The sequence below is a fragment of the Nuphar pumila genome, chromosome 3, assembly GCF_984573655.1.
Source record: "Nuphar pumila chromosome 3, dmNupPumi1.hap1.1, whole genome shotgun sequence".
NCBI lineage: Eukaryota > Viridiplantae > Streptophyta > Magnoliopsida > Nymphaeales > Nymphaeaceae > Nuphar > Nuphar pumila.
This window is the reverse complement of record NC_143251.1, coordinates 32559063-32578692: the sequence shown is the minus strand read 5'-3', so window position 1 is coordinate 32578692 and position 19630 is coordinate 32559063. Positions and strand designations below refer to the sequence as shown.

Sequence of the window (19630 nt, the reverse complement as noted above, 5' to 3'; positions counted from 1 at the left end):
TGAAGTGCTTCATCATGAAAACATTATGTAGACTAGTTTGGAGACCAAAAAATCAATCATAGATACATAAAATGACATCCATCTGATGTATATGCAGTTAGGCTTCAAAATATCAAAGTTTTCATGGAAAAAAGAAAGTAAAATTTACTGTGATAAGCATATATGAGATCATTTTTCATATTTACATTTTGTATGACACACAGCACTTACTGTTTCTTGCAAAAGCACCCCAGTTATGACCAACATTGTGAATTTTGTTTCATATTGCGTTAAAAACCAATGACGTAACAAAGAAAATTCATAACCTTGAGGAAAAGTAAAAGAAGGGCCAAGCACCACCACGACATTACAAACAATTTCCACATGGTAGATCTATGAAATCAACACTCATAACAGTGAATTGGATGCTCTTTTTTATGCATCTAAATCTAATCGAAGTATCCCATATGAATTTTCAAGTAGTTTTACTAATATAAATTAGCAACAGGAAGAATGCAAACAAACAAAAAAGAACACCTTCTTTTTCTGTTCATCTCCCAATGTACCAGGCATGGTAACATCGAGCATCTTCATCACAACCTCTGCTGTTTGTAATATTTGGCTCATTTCAGAGTCACTAGGACCATCATCAGGTCTCTTTTCATCTGAGTTGTCATCAACAAACTCAGCCCGCTGGAGTACATGATCAACCCCAACCTGTTGAGGTTCTATTCTTCCAGAGCTGGTCCTTCCCAGTAAATCAGTTCTTGACTGTAGATGAATTCCAGTTTTATTTCTGAACCTGTAATTTATTTCTTCAGTCTTGAGATAATTAAATCGCCCATTGACAGTATTGACTTTATAATTCAAAGATGATTGCATATCATCGCTGGAGCTGCCACTCCCTTTCCTCATTAAAATATTTTCACCTGAAGTTCTTTCATTAATCAACATCAAACCTTTTGAAGGATTAAGAGCAATATCTGCTTCCTTTACTAGAGGATGACACCCCTTCAAAAGTGCAAGTTCTACAGCTGAGAACCACTGCCACAGATAACAAATGCACAAAAGGTCATGGTCATTCATGGAGGATAATTTCCTTATAAAGGTTTAAAGCATTGCTGAGAAAAAAAAATTAGTTTAAGCAGAAAAACACAAGAGACAAGTGGTGTAGTTTAAACAGAAAAATAGAAGAGACAAGTGGCAGCTGCCATAGACAAGACCTTGTAGATTAAACACTTAATGAAAGCACTTTTGTGAAACATAGAGAAAATATTGCCCCATATAACCCTCACATATTTTGTCACACAAATTCATGAACATCATCAACAGTAACCCCTCTCTACATGAGGGACAATCGGTTGATTGTTTAGAAGTGTTTGATAGCAGCAGATGAAGATCGTCTGCATCAGAGTTAGTGAAATGGCAAGCAGCGCATTTTCTTAACCGCCAAAGAAAATTTTACTATGAGAAGATCTAAAGTTTCATAACTTAAAAAGTGAATAAACAGAATGAACTGCAAAATAACAGTGTTAATAAGATGTTTCCAAGATGCACTCGTAAGACACAGAAGCAGCTTTCCATTTCAACCACCAAATCACCAACCAAAGCCATGCCTCACTAATCAACAATACCACCTACCTCCATGGACCATGAAGAGAGCAGTGTTCCCCTGAACCTTTGGTCTCTAAAACTACTGGATGACCTCGCAGTGGTGGTCCGACCTTGAAGCGCAAGCCTTAGAAGTGAAGCGTGCCTCGATGCGAGGCGTGCGCTTCACCCATGTGAAGTGTGCTCTTCAAGCCTGCAAACGCCTCATACAATACCTCGGTTCCTTGAGCTTATGCTTCGCCTCTGAGGCGTATGCTTTAGGTACTGAGGCGTTCGGCGCCTCTCACAACACTGTCATTTAGAATAAATGGCTATAGCGATTGAACATGATGTCGTCATAGCTTTTAGCGATGAAACAAATTGCATTCGTACGGGCTAATAGCGATGGCCTTGTGGACTTAAGTGACTGTAAAAACCGTCAATATTTCCTCTCTTGGCTGTAGTGTTAGGGGCTTCCCATGCCGTTCATCCTTTTAGGGATGCAAACAGTTAGGAATCAGGTTAGATATCCAACCAAATCCAAATATGTTTAGTCAGATTTTGGTAGCTACAATTGAATCTTATTAATAATTGGATTCAGATTCAATATTGAGTTTTGTACCCAGAATCTGAGTCTGGGTAAAACCCAGAGTGCATGTAAATGTCAGATTTTAAGGTAGTTGAATGTGATAGCCATAGTTGGATCTGATTAATACATCAAATACGGATTCAATATTGGGTTTTGCACTTAAATCTGAGTCTGATTCTGAAGAAAATCCAAATCCAACAAGGATCCGAATCTGAATGCATGTAAATGTCAGATTTTAAGGTAGATTTGAATTCGGTTTTGGCTTATTGACATCTCTGATCAATAGATAAATCCTGTTTCAGTATTGAGCTTTGCACCCAAATCCAAGTCCAAGTCTGAATAAATCTTCAACTTGAATACATGTAAATGTATTTTGAGGTAGTTGGATCTGAATTCAGTTTTAGCTGATTGTCATCCAACTCTGGATCTAATTATGATTGATTTGATTAGGTTGGACTTAGGGCACGTTTGAAAGCAAGAAAAATTCTCAAAGGAAAATAAAATTTTGACTATGAGAAGTTTTCCTATGATAATTTTTCTAAAATGAAAAATTTTCACTTGTTTGGGTACCATAAGAAAAATAAAATAGAAAATCTTAACAAATGAGAGAGAGGAGGGGGGGGGGGGGGGGAGCTTCTCCGACATGATTTTTCGAGAGGTGGGTGGTGGTGGAGCTTCTTCGACACCGTTTTTCGAGATGTTGGTGATGATGGTTGATTGTAGGAAGGGCGATTTTCACGAAGGTGGGTGGTGGTGACAAATCATCATGGAAGGTGGTGGTGGAGGTTCTTCGGTGCCATTTTTCGGGAGGTGGGTGATGGTGGGTGGTAGTGGTATTGTTGAGATGGATGGTGGTGATGGATAGTGAAAAATCATCATGGGGAAGACGGTTTTTCGAGAGGTGGGTGGTGGTGTCAGTGAGATGGATGGTAGTGATGGTGGTGTTGCTGGTGAGATGGATGGTGGTGGTAGAGAGTGGACCTCATCATTTTCTTTTGAATAGGAAACATTTCTTCATGAGGTGGAGGAATGTTATCAAAAAGTGTACTTTTTAGAAAAACTCTCTTAAAGAGAAATTCTTGTTTGGAAGGGTCAGAAAAACTGTACCAATTTTTCATTTTGTATCACTTTTCCTATATTTTTCTCACTTACAAACATGCTCTTATCATGATCCAATCCAAGTCTGATCCATTTGCATCCTTATAGCGAGCTACATATCCTTGTGATATACAGCACCCCAAAAACATGGGTTTTGAGTTTATTTTTAGTTATCCATTCTATATACTCTAGATGTTAGAGCACCAACGATTCCGAACAAATTTTGTGTGACCCATCTAAAATATAAACAATATAATTATGCTGTTTGGGATGCTATTCATCACATTGATGAATGTCATTAAGACGACTTGAACTAATACACTTTACCGGTTGCTATGCAATAGTTTCTATTTTCTCCTAACTGTTTTTTCAAAAAAAGATTGTACTGTACATCTCATGTTGATGTGTTTTTCGAAATGTCCTATAATTTTTGAAATTTGCTTGATGTTTAAATTAGCAAAATTTTAGCTTTAAAAGAACCTTTTTACCCTTCACACAAGTGAATTTCTTTCATATATGCTAACTTTCTTAAAATATGTGAATATGCAAAATTTTCTCCTAAATCTGTGAATTTTCTTACAAATACATGAATTTTCTCTCAAATATGAAAATATGTGATTTTTTTAAATATACAATTTTTTTTAAATATGTAAATTTTCTTCAAATATATAAATTTTTTCTTAAATATACGATATTCATTATAAAAATACAACAAAATATGACATATAAATACACACCTGCGAATGTCCGCCTGCTTGTGCCTGCGATTTTTATTAAAAAGAAGCTCACACATTTTGAGGACATTTACAAATATGTATACTTTTTTTAATTAAATACTCCTACATTTACAAAATATCATGACATTCGCGTCTGAATGCCCTCACATTTGTGAACATCCTCTTTCTTGTTCTCGCTGTGTGATTTTAGTAAAAGAAAGTTCACACATTTTGGAGACATTTGCAACTCATGATTGCGAGGGTCGTAATGTATTTGTGAATGTCAGGACATGTTAGGCAAAAGGCTGTTTTTTGATATTTACAAAAGTGTCGTTAAAGCCTTTAACAATGTTTTTTAATGCACACTAGTCCACTGATAACTCTTCAGGTGAGTGGTAGGCAACCACCACTCTCTCTCTCTCTCTCTCTCTATATATATATATATATATATATATATATATATATATATATGAAAAATGATTATACTTTCTTATTGTGAATGTTCTCAAAATATACGAGCCTCCTTTTGCTAATTAAATATTCTCATATTTGCGAATGTATATGTAAGAACCTCCGTAAAAAAAATCACATATTTAAGAAATTTGCATATTTGAAAAAAAAATTACATATTCTCATATTTGAAAAAAAATTGCATATTTAAAAGAATTTCGCTTGTACAAAAGTAAAAAAAGTCCTTTTCAAGTGAAAACTTTAAAAATTTGTGCACGAGGGGGGATTTTAAAAAATTTGGGGCATTTTTGGCAAACACGTCATTTTTGTCGTACAGGTCATTTTCCGATCAATAAAACCCTCCAAAAGTAGCTAAGAGTTTGAGATTCAATGTAGCAGGCCCAATTACAGTGGTAATTTCCAAAATCAAATTGATCTCTTTCAATGATTCCCCCAGATATACAAAATTAGGGTTTTCTTTGATAAGGAAAGAAGATGGAGACTTGAGCACAAGACTGTGGAAGCTTCACTTGTGGCATTCAATAGACCTCGTATTTATAAATTTGGCAGCTATGATTTTTTATTTTTTTTTCAGCAAGAAAGATACATGACTACTTGGCAAGTTGAGACCTGTTAATCTTCAAGGCAGGCATTAATTGAGACATGTTAGGTTTTCATAGACCTGGGTTTGTTGTCTCCAAAGAGGATGAAGTTAAGGGAAAATTTCTGTATAGGCACCTAAATGTATGATGAATTTACATTTAGCCACTCACCTTTCAAATATTTAAGGAAAGCTCTTGACTTTGTAAGAAAGTATCTTGTAGGCCAAAATAAATTATTTGCTTTCATTTACAGCTGCAAAAAATGAGAATGCTACAAAAGTGACATTCAATAATTTAAACAAAGAAGGCCAAAAGTATCAAAACCAAAGAGCTAATTATAGCTAAGTAATACAAAAGCAACTCAATCTGTCATCTTGGCTTATGGTCACAGGAAGAGAAGCTAGAGCTTGGTCTATAGACCCCAACTTGGACATACACACAACCCATTTTTTGTGGCTGTCAAGTGCCTACACAAGTAGTGGCACCCATTAATGCATCGTTTGCATCCTTGCATGTCATTGTTTTACTTTATGTATTATCTTCTATGCATTTCTGCTTCTTTTACTTGGAGACAAGGATTGATTTTTGTCTTCAACCTGTGGTCCAAGTGAAGGCATTTATTGCCATCACATGCCTCTTTCTTTTTGCTTTTGCTTCCCTGGTTATCGTTTTATGGGAGCATGTTTGGAGGACTTGGTAAATCTTTTTCACTTTTTTATTTTCTGTTGCATTTTTTTTAAAATTGACGACCCATTAATTAATGTCTGAAAGAACCCATTTCACAAGGAATGCATAACCGTAGAAAGAAAATGAATCTGAAATTGATGATGTAGATTCATGCATTAATCATCATCAGACATTGGCACTTCTGTTAACATATAAAAATTAAGTATCTTTGAAGACGCATAATGTTGTTTGATGTGTTCCCAAAATATTAAATAAATTCTTATAATTGCTGAGGATTGGTGCATAAAATAGATAGCAATGTCAATTCTCAACTTGTGAATGATATAAATTTGTGGTGAACAGGTTAATATTTATGGAGAGAGGGAGAGAGAGATTTGGGGACATTAGCACGTCAAGGAAACATTTTTACACCTCACATTAAAAATGCGGAGCGGATCCAATCATGAGGCTCAAGTAGGCCACACAAAGCACAAAAAATCATGTGCATCGATAATTTTTCCATCGCACGCAGCGATTTTCTGTGTATTAAAGTGCCTCTTAAAAATGGCATGATGGCTTCATGAATTAATTGTCATCAATTGTGAGCATTTTTGTAGTTTTATAAAGAAAATTATTTAAAAACAATGTGCATTTTCAATATAACTGTCAATACATGAATGCATCGTTTAGATCTTTATAAAATAAAAAGCTCATTTTAGTGTAGGGTACGTTTGATTGCTTGTGAGTACTGTGCAAACAAGATTCACTTTCTAAATCTTATGAGAACTCGAATTTCATTTTCATGAGGTCTGATCAGATTCAAGTTCTCACACAAATGAGATTCACTTTCTAAAATGGCTCGTTTGTAAAGTCCAATTAGATTCACTTTCTCACGAGGGTACTTTTAAAGTTTGGTTGCTTTTGCAAAAAACAAAAGCAAACGAGATTCACTTTTCAAAGTATTTTAGATCTCACGTGATCAAACCAAATGTACCCTTAGGGTATGTTTGATGCGCCGTTCCCAACGGGATTGGGAACATAGATTTTCAACAAACGTGGAAGCGCGGGACTCCGTCCGCCGCATCCATGTACATGTGATATTTTTGTTCCATATACAAAATTGGGTGGGATTCCAACGTCAAAAGTGTTTTGGTGGACGGTCGCTTCCCAAGAGAATTTTTGGCAATGATGGATACTATTGTTGCTGAAATTTTAGAAGGGTAAAATTAAGTCCCTAGTCCAGAAGGTGTTTACTACAGAAAATTCTCCCATATACAAAATTTCTGGGTAATTGTTTTATGGAGAATGTGACAATGAAATCTGGAATTGGTAATCGCCAATATAGAGTTCACTGAGAAAAACTCTTCTTGCAATACTAGAAAAGGAAATTAGTTTGATCCTTGATGTAGGTTTGCGTATATAGCAGCAAAAAGTCCTGGAGAAGGCACAATAGGTGCTTATCTTGGACCTAGCTGCTGGGAAAAGGATTCCAGGCCCCGCTGATGCTCCGTTGGTAATGGGAACTAAGTATGTGCCCTCTGAAAATCTAGAGTCACTCAAGAGAGTTACCAAGTATTGGAAACCTTCTGCTGGGTTTCTCATGCACAGGGGACCAGATTGTCTTGTTGATGTTGTCCCCAAAAGGCCATTTGCTGCTATAGTCAAGCCATTCAACGAAGTATTGGGGAGACACAAAACAATGATATGGAATGGTGCCATTGGAGTTTATGAGTTTGAGAAATTTGCAGTTGATAATGAAGCCGTTGCCAAGAAGCTTGCAGAGCTATCCCATAAGGGATGTAACCAAAATTCTTGGTGGTGTTGAATGGACGGGTCAACCGTGGCTTCACTCCATCACTTGGGCACACACACACACGTCAAGCCTTGAGTTTGAGTCTCAATGAAAGCACACAATTAAACTATGAATAGGCGGCTGCCCATAAATCAACATGGCTTGGATTCGTGCCCAGTGGACCAAGCAGCTCTCAACAGGGAGGGGATGATGCAGACCTAATTTGGAAGAAACAAATCAGGACTACCATGATCCAAACTCCATTCCATATAAAGTACGTGGCTTGTGGGGCCCATACATATGACTCACCATGGGAGTCTTCCTCTCCTATTTTTAGAGCTAGCTAAGAATGAAGAACCTCTTAATGGCTTGGGATATGGAGAGCCTAAGTTTACACTATAAGAAAAACCTTAATTAGCGACCGAAATTTGTGATGAATTATTTTATGAAATATTTTCGTTGCTACGCCGTCGCTAATTAGTGACAGATTTTGAGACAGAATGTTTCTGTCGCTACTTTCTAATTTAAATGAGAGTGCAAAATTTTTTTCGTTACTTTTGCACTTTTCCCCCTTTCACTATACGCAGCCGCCCCGAGCCTTCTCTTCTTCTCCTTTCTCTTCCTCATCCCCCCCCAAAACCTGCAAGTTACTACCCGAGAACGGGCGCGCAGTAAAGTGTGCAGCAAATGGTGTTGCAGCGCCGTAGGGAAGGCCAGGTGATCGGCAATGATGCGCGCGGTGCTGAAGCGCGCAGGGCTCACATCATGTTAAAGGGAACAACCACGCGTGAAGCGCGCCCGTCGAGCTACGGTGCACGCGGGCGTCAACTGTAGCAAGAGAGGAAGGCTGCACGTTGAGAAGCGCAGCGCTGGGGGAATGTCAAATTCTTTGCATTTTTTTCTTTAGGGTTTTGAGGAAAAGCCCTACCACTCTCTTATTCTTTTTCCCACTAGGGTTTTGGTTTTTCAGATCGATGCGCCGATGAACGTGGTGAAGGAAGAAGCGCAGGGCCAGAGCTGCAGTGCCTGCCAGTCCGTCAGCGAGCGATGGCTCCACGATGTCCGCCATCGTGGGATCTACCGTCGCCTCTGCGTTTCTTGTTTCCTTAGGCTTCACTCGAGCTTCTTCTGCCCTATTTGTCTGGAGGTTTATGCTGACGGGTTTTCGTCGGAAAATAGCATCAAATGCCCCAATTGCCCTTTGTTTATGCATGCTGCTTGCATTGCCCCACTGGCGGATAAAAACTATTGGAAAAACCACTGGAAAAACCATTCGGCTTTGAAGTTCAGTCTTTTATTATTTATCAGTGGCGGATAAAAACTAAAAGCCTATTGTTGCATATGCAGAAATTTATTCGAACAATGAGTGGAACACAGGGTGCCCTGATAATCGCATCTACTCTCCAGATTATCATTGGCTGTAGTGGACTTTTGTGAAATGTTACCAGGTATGCTTATCAGCTTCTGCAGGGAAATGATGTTTCAAAATCAATGTAATTCATCTAATAGTACCGAGTTTATGCATTTCTATTCACTCCAGGTTTCTTAGTCCTCTTTCAGTGGTCCCTCTTATAACTCTAGCAGGACTTGGGCTTTTTGAATTTGATTTTCTTGGGGTAAGTATGTGACTCTTTTGTTTCACGTGTCTTGCTAAAAAAATGAGATTAACATTCATGTGGTTCATTTACAGATATCCGAAAATAAAATGAGACCCATCTAGCAATGGGATATGTGCAATTGAGTGTGTCTAAGTTTGTTGTGAGCCTCACTAACGTGAGTTGATGATGTAACACTTTTGTAGGTGGCAAAGTGCGTCGAAATTGGGCTCCCTGCACTTATTATGCTAGTGATATTTTCACAGGTAATTGATATTGCTTTTCTTTGATGATTCTAAATGTTCTAGTGAGTTTTGCTCCACTTGAGAATGAAACATTACATTCAGAGCTCATTTCTTTTGTTTTATCTTATGAAGTTGTTCCTTTTTGTTAGTAGAAAGTGAATCCTTAAGGTAGTTGGAAACTTTTGCCAAAAGATAAAAGGAACTAAACTCCCTGGCATTGCAAGATGACAACTTTAATGTAAATTCCAATAATATCCTCACCTGCATATTGTCAACACTTTTATGCAATACATCCCTCACTTAATATGATCAGAAAGGCCCATTTTCGATAGGTTTGCTGTTATATTTACAGTAGCCATTGTGTGGATTTACGCTCATCTCCTAACAGTTGGCGGGGCTTACAAGCATTTATCACCACACAATTTCATTGCCACACTGATCGAGCTGGATTTATTGGTGCTGCTCCATGGTAATTTCACTATTTGATGCCTATATATATGTTGCATTATACATGCTGTTAGAATTCTCAATTAGCTTTTCCCTTTTTTTTTTCTTTCATTTTTTCCCTTTTTTGCTTTTCCCTTTCTTTTTTTTCTTTCATTTTTCCCCTTTTTTCTGCTTCAATTATTCTCGTCCCTGCAGCCCTTGATAACAAAATTCTTATGCACCACTTGCTTCATTAAACCATTTATTTTTTCAACCTTGTTGAGTGCTATGGTGGTTGGTACCATGAGGTGCCCTTTCCTTTCAACTCTTGGGTCAATTCACTTCTAATATAATTTTCTCTATCCACAATCCCGACAAGATGTTATCCATATGATTTTGATAAGTAGCCTTAGTTCTCCACTTAATGTTTCTTGTATAGTTGGACCTCGCAATCGTTGTCCCTTGTTTCCTAAACATGTTTTTGTTCTTTGAGCATCAATGCTTTCTCCACTTAAAATTCAAGGTGTGTACGCCTCGGCTTGAGGCGTGCCTCGCCTCGAGGCATGCGCCTCAAGGCGTATGAGGCGCATGCCTCGAGGCTCTTTTTTATTTTTTATTTTTAAATTTTGCGACAGATTAGCGATGAATAATATTCGTCGCTAATATTCAATGATGAATTTTCGATGATGTTTTGCGATGAATTATATTTTGTCGCTAATTTGTGACAGATTAGCGACGAAATATAATCCATCGCAAAATTAAATCCATGCTTATTTAGCGACGGATCATAATTCGTCGCTAATCCATCACAAATTAGCGACGGAAGTAGCGACAAGAAATATGCGACAGACGCTATCCGTCGCTAAACCGATGAAATATAATCCGTCGCAAAACTAAATCCGTACTTATTTAGTGATGGATTAGCGACAGAAGTAGCGACAAAACAGTTCTGTCGCTAATTAGTGAAAAAAATATGCGACGAACGCTATCCGTCGCTAAACAATTTAGCAATGGATTAGTGACGGATTAGCAACGGAAAGCATCCATTGCTAATCCACGTTTTTCTTGTAGTGTTAGCTTAGGCCTAATTCCGGTGAACCTAAAAAGACAACTCACTAATTCTAGAATCTCTAAAAATAAGAAAACCAAAATTAGAAAAGAGCTTAGTAGGATCCACCCTAGGAGCATCCTCCCCTATTTCTAGAGTCCTCTAAACGAATATGTAAGTTGCTATATGATTATGCTAAGAATGGAGAAGGATAACCATGGACTAGTCCAATTCTGGAAGGTCTAGAAATAGGCTAGATAAAATTGGTTTAACTAGAATTAGTCTTAGACTATTTAGATTCAAGCTGGTTTATGATTGTACTAAGAATTTAGAAGGATAGCCAAGGACTAGCTAGTCCAATTATAGAGGGTCTAGAAATAAGCTAGACAAAATAAGTTTAACTAGAATTAGTCTTAGCCTATTTAGATTTATCTAGATTTATGTTTTTATTTATTTTATGTTTTGTAAGTTGTGAAGGCATTATGTGTCCCCCTTGGCCTATATATAGAAGCCTTGTTCTCGTGTTCAAATAAGCGAGATGAAAATTATGATTGAATTCTGGTCCCTCTCACTCTCTCTAAAATCATCTCTCTCTCTTTTCACAAGTTCCTACCCTCTTAACTCGTCTTTGTCTCAAGGGCTAGTCCCTCTATCTCATTGTTGTGTTGATCCCTAGTTGGTCTGCTCACTACAATGGACAAAGGCTATAACCAAGGCCCTCCTCAATCTTACGTGCTCAATCACGAGTCTCTAGCAGTCTCAACCTTCCAAAGTCAAGCCATGAAGCCCCTAACCAACCTCTGTAGCATACCCCAACCCAATCATCCTAAGCCTAGTAAGTCATGCAATCCCTTCCCCTATCCTAATCCTAAGTTAGAAGCCCCAAAACCCAATTCATCCCAAAACCATCATTCTAACAAACCCTAAATTTTGTCAAGCTTCAAAAAATTGCTCAGTCCAAACCATGAAGTATTTGACTCTAAAAATTGGATCTAGTGCACTTTAGGGTGTCTAGTGTCTACCCTTCAAATTTCATGATTTATTAAGCTTTTTGTACGAAGATCTCTATTTTACAAGTCGGGTTTGTCTGTCCCCAAAACCTAGTATATTTTTGTCCTGTCCTGTCTAATCCGATCAGTTTCAAAAATCATATATCCCAGTTCTCGTGTCTTATACTCCTGAAAATTTAAACGAACCTAGTTCAAGGTGTCCATAATCATCCCTCTAAATTTGAGATTTTTTGTTGTTGTCGTTTCAGAGTTCTGATTTTTTTTCAAAGCCTATTAGAAAACCTACACCCTATTTATTTGTGTTGACCATTGACCTAGTTTTTGACCAATTTGAGCCTACCCCTACCCAAAGAAATTGAACCTAGGCCCAGACACACATTAAACCCATCTAAAAAGCAACTTTTCTTATTTTATAGATGGGCACACAAAAAGAAGTCATGGTGATGGTCATGTAAGCAATGTGGGGTTGTGAACATGTGCATGCTGACCGAAGAAGTTTCTAGATTATATGGCAATTTAGGCTTATGATCTCATCAATGATTTATTCAATGCTAAAAAATTAAGCAGCAGAAGTGGCACACAAGAAAACTATAGAATATTTGCTTTTACTTAAATTCATTTTTAAAGTTTTTTTTACCAAAAGCTGCTTGTTATGTATGCACATTTATAGTTAAATAAACATAAGTTCTAAAGAAAGTACAACTCTTTCAACACAAATTTTATGTTCTTAACATAAAGAAAAGAAACAATCCAATTTTACATTAGGAAAAGTAAGTTTTCTAAGCAAACTTTTTCCCTAGAGGTTCTTAAGGCTTTGTTTGAAAGCATAAGGTTTACACATCTAGAAAAGTAAAAGCTATTAATTATTAGAATTCTTTAAGAGATAAATGTTACCTCTACAGTTGGCTACAAAAGTTTGAGGTGATATATGGTTTGTGATGCTCTTAAATGTTTCTATAGCATGCATGCTAGACTGATATATTCAATTGATCGGTTTATAACCGTAACTGACAGACTCATGTTGTAATACTTGGTATTTTTCTAAGATTTAATTTAATTGAATGGTAATTTATTAATATTATTTATTTATTCATTTATTAATTAATAATTTTAAATTAATTAAATGGGTTAGTATATCACATTGGATCCTATATTGAATCATGGACATTTTAGATAGAATTCATAATCCATGTAGGAACCTATTATCCATAAAAAATAATAATTTAAAATAATTGAAAATCCTAATTAGGAAAGAGGTTAATTAAAATTGACTTGTTTTGAGAGTCTTATAGAGAGAAAGGGGGGCGTCCCCTAGGAGATCTCTCTAGAAAAGAGGGGCGTCACCTAGGTAGTTTGGTTCCCTTAAGAGACCTAAACCAAAGGAGAGAGGGTGAGTCACTTAAAAAATCTTTAGAGAGAGAGATTGGATTCCAATAAAAAACCCAACCCTCCTCTATATAAATGAGGTTGAGCATCCTTATTAGAAAATACTATTTACATTTTTTGAGAAGGGGAGAGAGAGTAACACATTTTGGAGAGAAATAGAGTCAAGGGAGAAGAAGACCGACCAATCCTAGGGAGCGTTGAAGCTTAGGTGAGTTTTCTTTTGTTATTTTTTTGGTGATTGATCGTAAGAGCCAATCATAATTTTTTTTGTGTGTTTTAGTCTAATACAAAGTTTGTACCTTGACCCTAAACAAAAACCTTGCTTTAGAGAAGAGATTTCAGATCTCTTTTGGTGTTTTTGGAGTTCTTCATGGTGTTTTGGTATCTGTTCACATGTGCAAGGTTTTATACATTCATATTTACAACAAGGTACATGGTTTTACATTGTTCAACATGTTTAGAATTTAGGATAGGTCGATCAAGTATGGAATCATGTTTCTATGGTTTGATCTAAGTTATATTAATTTTTAAAAACCATATTTTCACTTTCGTAATATCAATTTTCATTCGTAAGAGCAATTTAACCCATTTTCAACAAAAAATTATTTAAATTTTGTATTTAAATTCATGCTAAGTTAGATTTGATATTTACAACATGTTGGATATGTTTATGCACTACAAAATTTTATACTATTAACTATGGCCGCTTGCCATAGTTAATGCTAAAAAAACTATAGTAAATAAGTTTTAACTATGACTAGCGATCGTAGTGGATAGTACCATATCTAATAGCATTAACTACAACTGATACCTGTAGCAAATGAGGATACTTACTTGGTATTAAGTACGGTCAGAGTTAATAGTCATCAGTGACTATTGTCATTAACTATAGCCCATGATTGTAGTTAATGATATTTTTTTTACATGCAGAGTTGAAAGATCTAGGACTACCTAAATACAATTCCATCAAAGCAGTAAGAACTTAAAATGTTTAACTAAAAGTCTCACAAACTCCATGAGCAAACACATGCATAGTAGTAATTCATGACAAAAAACAATCCTCCTATATATCTTCTAACCTATATAATGAAATTAATATCCAAAGACAATCATCGAACACATGAAGGAAATTCAATAACTAAATTAAAAATAAGAGAGCCCTGTCTTGAGTGTATCCAACTAGCATGTTCAGTATTTGCTTTTTGCATACATAATTAAAATTAAAGTTTAATAAGTTTAATTATGGTTTGAATTATTTTATTTTAAATTATAGTTTGAAATAGATGGTTAGTATAGTAGATGTGAATTTGTGATGTACCTCAAATTCGGGAAATATTTTCTGCATTAAAAAAATGTATTTTATTTTCGGTTTGACAAAAAGATATTATTTTTATCTCTCTCTTTCACAAACTAAGTTATACCGGGTTATTAAATGTTAGCGCTTGCCTACAAACTGACTCCCTAAAATTTAGTCCAGTTAAAGTAAGATAGATCAGTCGTGATATCATTCACTTATTAAAAAAAAAAGCATGTATTTTCGAAGGTGAATTTGAGGCCGGTACACGGCTAATCTTTAAAATGTACAGATAGATCATTTGAGGGCAAAGACCAAGCATATACCATTTTAACCACCTTTCTTATTTCCATAAACTACCTTTGAAACAGGATAATCCCAAACAACTACCACTGCAGTAGTTTGACCAAATCTAATACCGCTCCTCAATTTTACCAGCTCCGTATTAAAGCCACGAAACAACCGGCGCAACTGTCTTTACCGTGTCCCGTTTGGCAGGATTCGATGAGTTCTTTTAGAGACAAACCTGCATTTCAATGAACATAAAATAGCAATCTGTTTTGTGGTCCACTTGATGTGTCTCAAGTTGTACATGAAGACAGCCTTTTGGTTTTAATTTATCGTGGAACGATGAATATATATATATTTTCGGTCTACATTTGTCATGCATGTGCCATGAGACTCAATGTAGGTGGTGACAGTTTGGATGTTACTATATATATGGGAGCCGCGCGTTACTAACTGGATTGCATGGGTCTTGGTCAAGTTGCACCACCAACACAAGTTTGGGAGCAAATTGGTTCATGCTACATCTATTTTATTTACAGTAAGGCTATCAGTGGGTCGGATCATTTACTGTAAGGCTGTTAACTGGTCGGATCGATGAGGATATGCCAGAACAACTAGTTTTCTTCTTTTTCTTTTTCTTTTCTTTTCTTTCGATTTATAACTTGAAGAAACCGCACATGGTACAAAGACCGGTTCGCGCTGGCTCAGCCTGCCATACCTATGGTTGTCGTGTCAATGGTGTAAAACTCCGAGGCTAGGATCTCTGCTCCTGTGGCCTATGCTGGGCATCGGCTTGCACAGAGAGGTAACATTCATGAGAATCGAACCTTGACCACCCAAACAATTAGTTGCCATAAAACAGCTGTTAGTGATATGCTTAACGATGGATTTTGTAATATGGCATCAACAGCTAGAGGCATGAGATTCAGATGTATTGGCTGATACAAATACTCAACTCAATCGTTCTGTATCAGCTCAAACATAATAAAAAATTATAACTTGACACCATTACAACCATTAAAATAAAAATTAAATAATATTAAAAAGTATTTTTGGTATTTTTTTTTTATAATTATTAAAAAATAGCTGATTCAGGTCGGAAGCTTATGGAATTTCTGCCGATACGATGTGTGTATCGGCCCCATACGCACCGATTCTCATGACAATGCTCAAAAGGCTGGCTCTTTGACAAAATCATCACGCAGACAGAGTCGTCGCGTGGTTGGTAGACAGTTTTCAGGTGGAATCATGAGAAACAGCCTGACAGAGAAAATGAGATCCAATCATTCTAAAAATCATGCTTGTAGGTGAGGGTTGCAGGCCAACGATTCAGTGTACCGATGCCGATACTCAAGTGAATCGTTTTGTATCAGTTAAAAGTAATAAAAAACATTACGTGCCAATTAACACGTGATATATATTAAAAAAATGTTACAAATATTTAAAAATGTATTTTTCTAGTGTTTTTTTTTACATTTATTAAAAAATAGCCAATTCAAAAGTGATGCTTATCAATTTTTTGCCGATACGATATGTATCGATCTTTGTGAACATGCACCACTGACAACGTTGGTTGCAAGTGGTTGATATGATTTACGTGGTTTATTTAGGGTGTTTGTTGGGATCACTCTGAGCTTGGATTTGATCAAAACGAACTTGCAATAATAATATCCCAAGGAGGATATGATGATGATAATGATAATGATAATGATGAGAATTTGATTCGATGCTCGGTACCATAGCAAAGTACTGGACCCCAATGACAAGATATCATTCTATCTGCTCAGCCCCGAATAGTGGATCAGGCATCATTAACGAAGTAACGGTTTGAGTGCAACCCGATACCCGACTTGAATCCGAGTTCATTAAACAGGTTTGGTAGTAAACGTGTTTGGTATTAAGTTTTGCATTTAAACTCGAACCCGAATCTGACTAAATGCCAAAAACTGATTAAGTGTGAATACAGGGTTTTAAATTAATTGGCTCTGGGTTTGATTTTTTATTTATTTTTAATCCAAATCCAAACCGTTTACATCCCTGGACTTCCACCCATTTTTCCAACAACCCCTTTGCAAAGATTGCGTAAGGACTAGATCGGGTCCCATTCGAATTCGAATTCAAATTCAAATTCAAATTTTGTGCAACGGATCAGAGCCAATATAGGATTGATTTGTATGTGAATAAAATAGGATAATATAAAATTGAATCCTAAACGTATATGGTGATACTAGATCCCCGTAAAAGAAGGCCGAAATTAAAGTTTGTACATGTAAAATGGTCAAATGGATTAGATCAGATTCTAAAACCAGAATTTAGATATGCTAGATGACAGTGATTTGAATATGATCCGAATCAGAAAATGATCTTGACGGGTTAAACCTCAATCCAATCTCAACAACCTTTCACATCTTAGTTTAACGACGCGTTGTGGAAAATAAGGTGTTGGATTCAGATCCACGATCCGAACAAACCTGATCCGCTCTCTCTCTCTCTCTCTCTCATCAGTTTGTTTGTTCCTCGGGTTTACCAACCCTTTTTCCTTTTAAAAAGTTACAGGAGAAAAAGAAAAAAAAATCTCGAAACAAAAGGTGATGTTAACCATCACTCCCTCATCTCCAGATGGACGGCTCATCAGGCTTCTCTTGACAAGTGGTCAGCCTTCGTGATCCCGACTCTGGAAAGGGGGCATTGTAGTCATTGAAACCAAATGAATTGGGGCCAGCTGGCAAATTTTATTTAACTAAAATCTAGCCCCTCTTCCTGAACCGATCCGACGAATTTCACAGCCCGCTCCCCAATGTCCCATGTCGTGTCTCCTTGTGTATATCGTTTTCCAATAGAAACTGAACGACGATGACGTGTCTCGTATCCCTTGTGTACAATTCACGGGTCTTTATCGCAAAGCGTTACCATCTCATTTAACCGTTTCTCTTATTTACAAAAACTAAAAACGAAAAAAAGAAAAAGAAAAAAGAAAAAAGAAAAAAGAAAGAAAGGGTGAGTGAGAGAAGTTATGATAAAGCTCTCCCAAACTCACGCCCTCCACACGGCAACAGCACAGCAAAGGTAACGTCTTTTTGCCCTTTGGGTGTTGGCGACGGCAGCGGCCTCTCTCTCTTTCTCTCTCTAACAAAGAAAAAAGCAAAGAGGAAGAAGAAGAAGAAGTAGTGATGGAGACTGTGGCGCTGCTGTGCACGACGGGGCTGGTGTTGGCGGGGCTGTACTGGTTCGTGTGCGTTCTGGGTGCGGCGGAGCAGAAGGGGAAGCGGGCGGTGGATCTGAGCGGCGGCTCCATCTCCCGCGAGAAGGTGGAGGATAAGTACCAGCAGTACTGGGCGTTTTTCCGGAAGCCCAAGGAGATCGAGAAGGCGGAGAAGGTGCCTCACTTCGTGGACACCTTCTACAACCTGGTCACCGACATCTACGAGTGGGGATGGGGACAGAGCTTCCACTTCTCGCCCTCCATTAGGGGGAAGTCCCACAAGGAGGCCACCAGGATCCACGAGGTCCACGCCGTCGACCTCCTCAGCGTCCAGCCCGGGGATCGGATAATCGACGTCGGCTGCGGCGTCGGCGGCCCGATGCGCGCCATCGCCGCTCATTCGGGCGCCAAGGTCGTGGGGATCACCATCAACGAATACCAGGTCCAGCGGGCCAAGGCGCATAACAAGAAGGCTGGGCTTGATTCGCTCTGCGAGGTCGTCTGCGGGGATTTCCTGCAGATGCCCTTCGACGACAGCAGCTTCGACGGAGCCTACTCCATCGAGGCCACCTGCCATGCACCCAAGCTCGAGGACGTCTACTCGGAGGTGTTCAGGGTGCTGAAGCCCGGCGCGCTCTACGTTTCCTACGAGTGGGTGACGACCCCCATGTACCGATCGGAGGATCCGGAGCACGTCGAGATCATACATGGTATCGAGCAGGGCGACGCGCTGCCGGGGCTGAGGAGCTACGCCGACGTGCCGGTGATCGCCCGGAAAGTCGGGTTCGAGGTGGTGAAGGAGAAGGACCTCGCCCTGCATCCGGCATTGCCGTGGTGGACGAGGCTCAAGATGGGGAAGCTGGCTTACTGGAGGAACAACTTGGTGGTGATGGTGCTCACCTTCCTGGGGATCGCTCCCAAGGGCGTTGATGACGTTCACGAGATGCTGTTCAAGACCGCGGGTTACCTCACTCGCGGCGGTGAGACGAGGATCTTTACCCCAATGCACATGATCCTCCTCAGGAAACCCATCCCTTCTTCTTAGAAAAAGAAAGAGGCAGAAAAGAGAGCACAGAACCGATTAACGCTACGGGGTCAAGTGAGTCATCCTCTCTCTCTTATTCTCTTGATTTCTGCTTTTTTCATTTGCTATTCCTATCCCCCTCTCTCTAGCTTTTTCTTTCTAAGTTGTTGGGTAATTAAGTTCAATGTAGTTGGGGATGGATGGATCTCACGAGAGGGAGGAAGCGAAGAAGAAGAAGTGTTTCTTTTTCTCTCTTTTTTTTCCTTGGGCTTAATGTTAACGAATTTCAGATTTCATGTGTTGAAAAGGAGGGGAAACTGAATCTAATTTAATGACTCATCTGTTTGGTTAACTTTCTTTTCTATCTTCCTATTTCTTCTCTCCTTTTCTTGTTGGTGGTGAATGGTTTAGCTCATGCGGTGGAAATCTGGAATATAGGTGATACTGAGTATATGCCGAAGAATAAATTCTTTTCCTTTTCCTCCAATTTTGCTTGGCATGCCCTAGGCAATACTGAGGGTACATGCTGAAGAATAAACTCCTTTTTATTTTTCCAGTTTTGCTTGACGTGCCACTCTATTTAAAAATGGAAATGGAGAGGATTTGGTTGGAATGTCGTATCAATTGCTC

The 19630-nt window shown here is 38.1% G+C and overlaps 1 protein-coding gene and 1 pseudogene across 3 annotated transcripts in view; one reads left to right on the top strand and one right to left on the bottom strand.

The window, feature by feature from the left end:
* The window catches only part of LOC149842513 (uncharacterized), a 109716-nt gene extending 107864 nt beyond the window's left edge, over positions 1–1852 (bottom strand). For both annotated transcript variants that reach the window (XM_089999244.1, XM_089999246.1), the window contains exons 1-2: positions 1621–1852; positions 517–1023 (exon numbers count right to left, since the gene is read on the bottom strand). In XM_089999244.1, the coding sequence (XP_089855370.1) occupies positions 517–1023; positions 1621–1626 (513 nt within the window). In that variant the 5' untranslated portion in view covers positions 1627–1852. The remainder of the gene's footprint in view (positions 1–516; positions 1024–1620) is intronic.
* A 15963-nt stretch (positions 1853–17815) lies between these two features.
* LOC149842512 (24-methylenesterol C-methyltransferase 2 pseudogene) lies at positions 17816–19352 on the top strand (annotated as a pseudogene). Its single transcript, XR_016430776.1, has 2 exons — positions 17816–19075; positions 19181–19352. The product of XR_016430776.1 is annotated as a 24-methylenesterol C-methyltransferase 2 pseudogene (transcript).
* Positions 19353–19630: the final 278 nt, after the last annotated feature.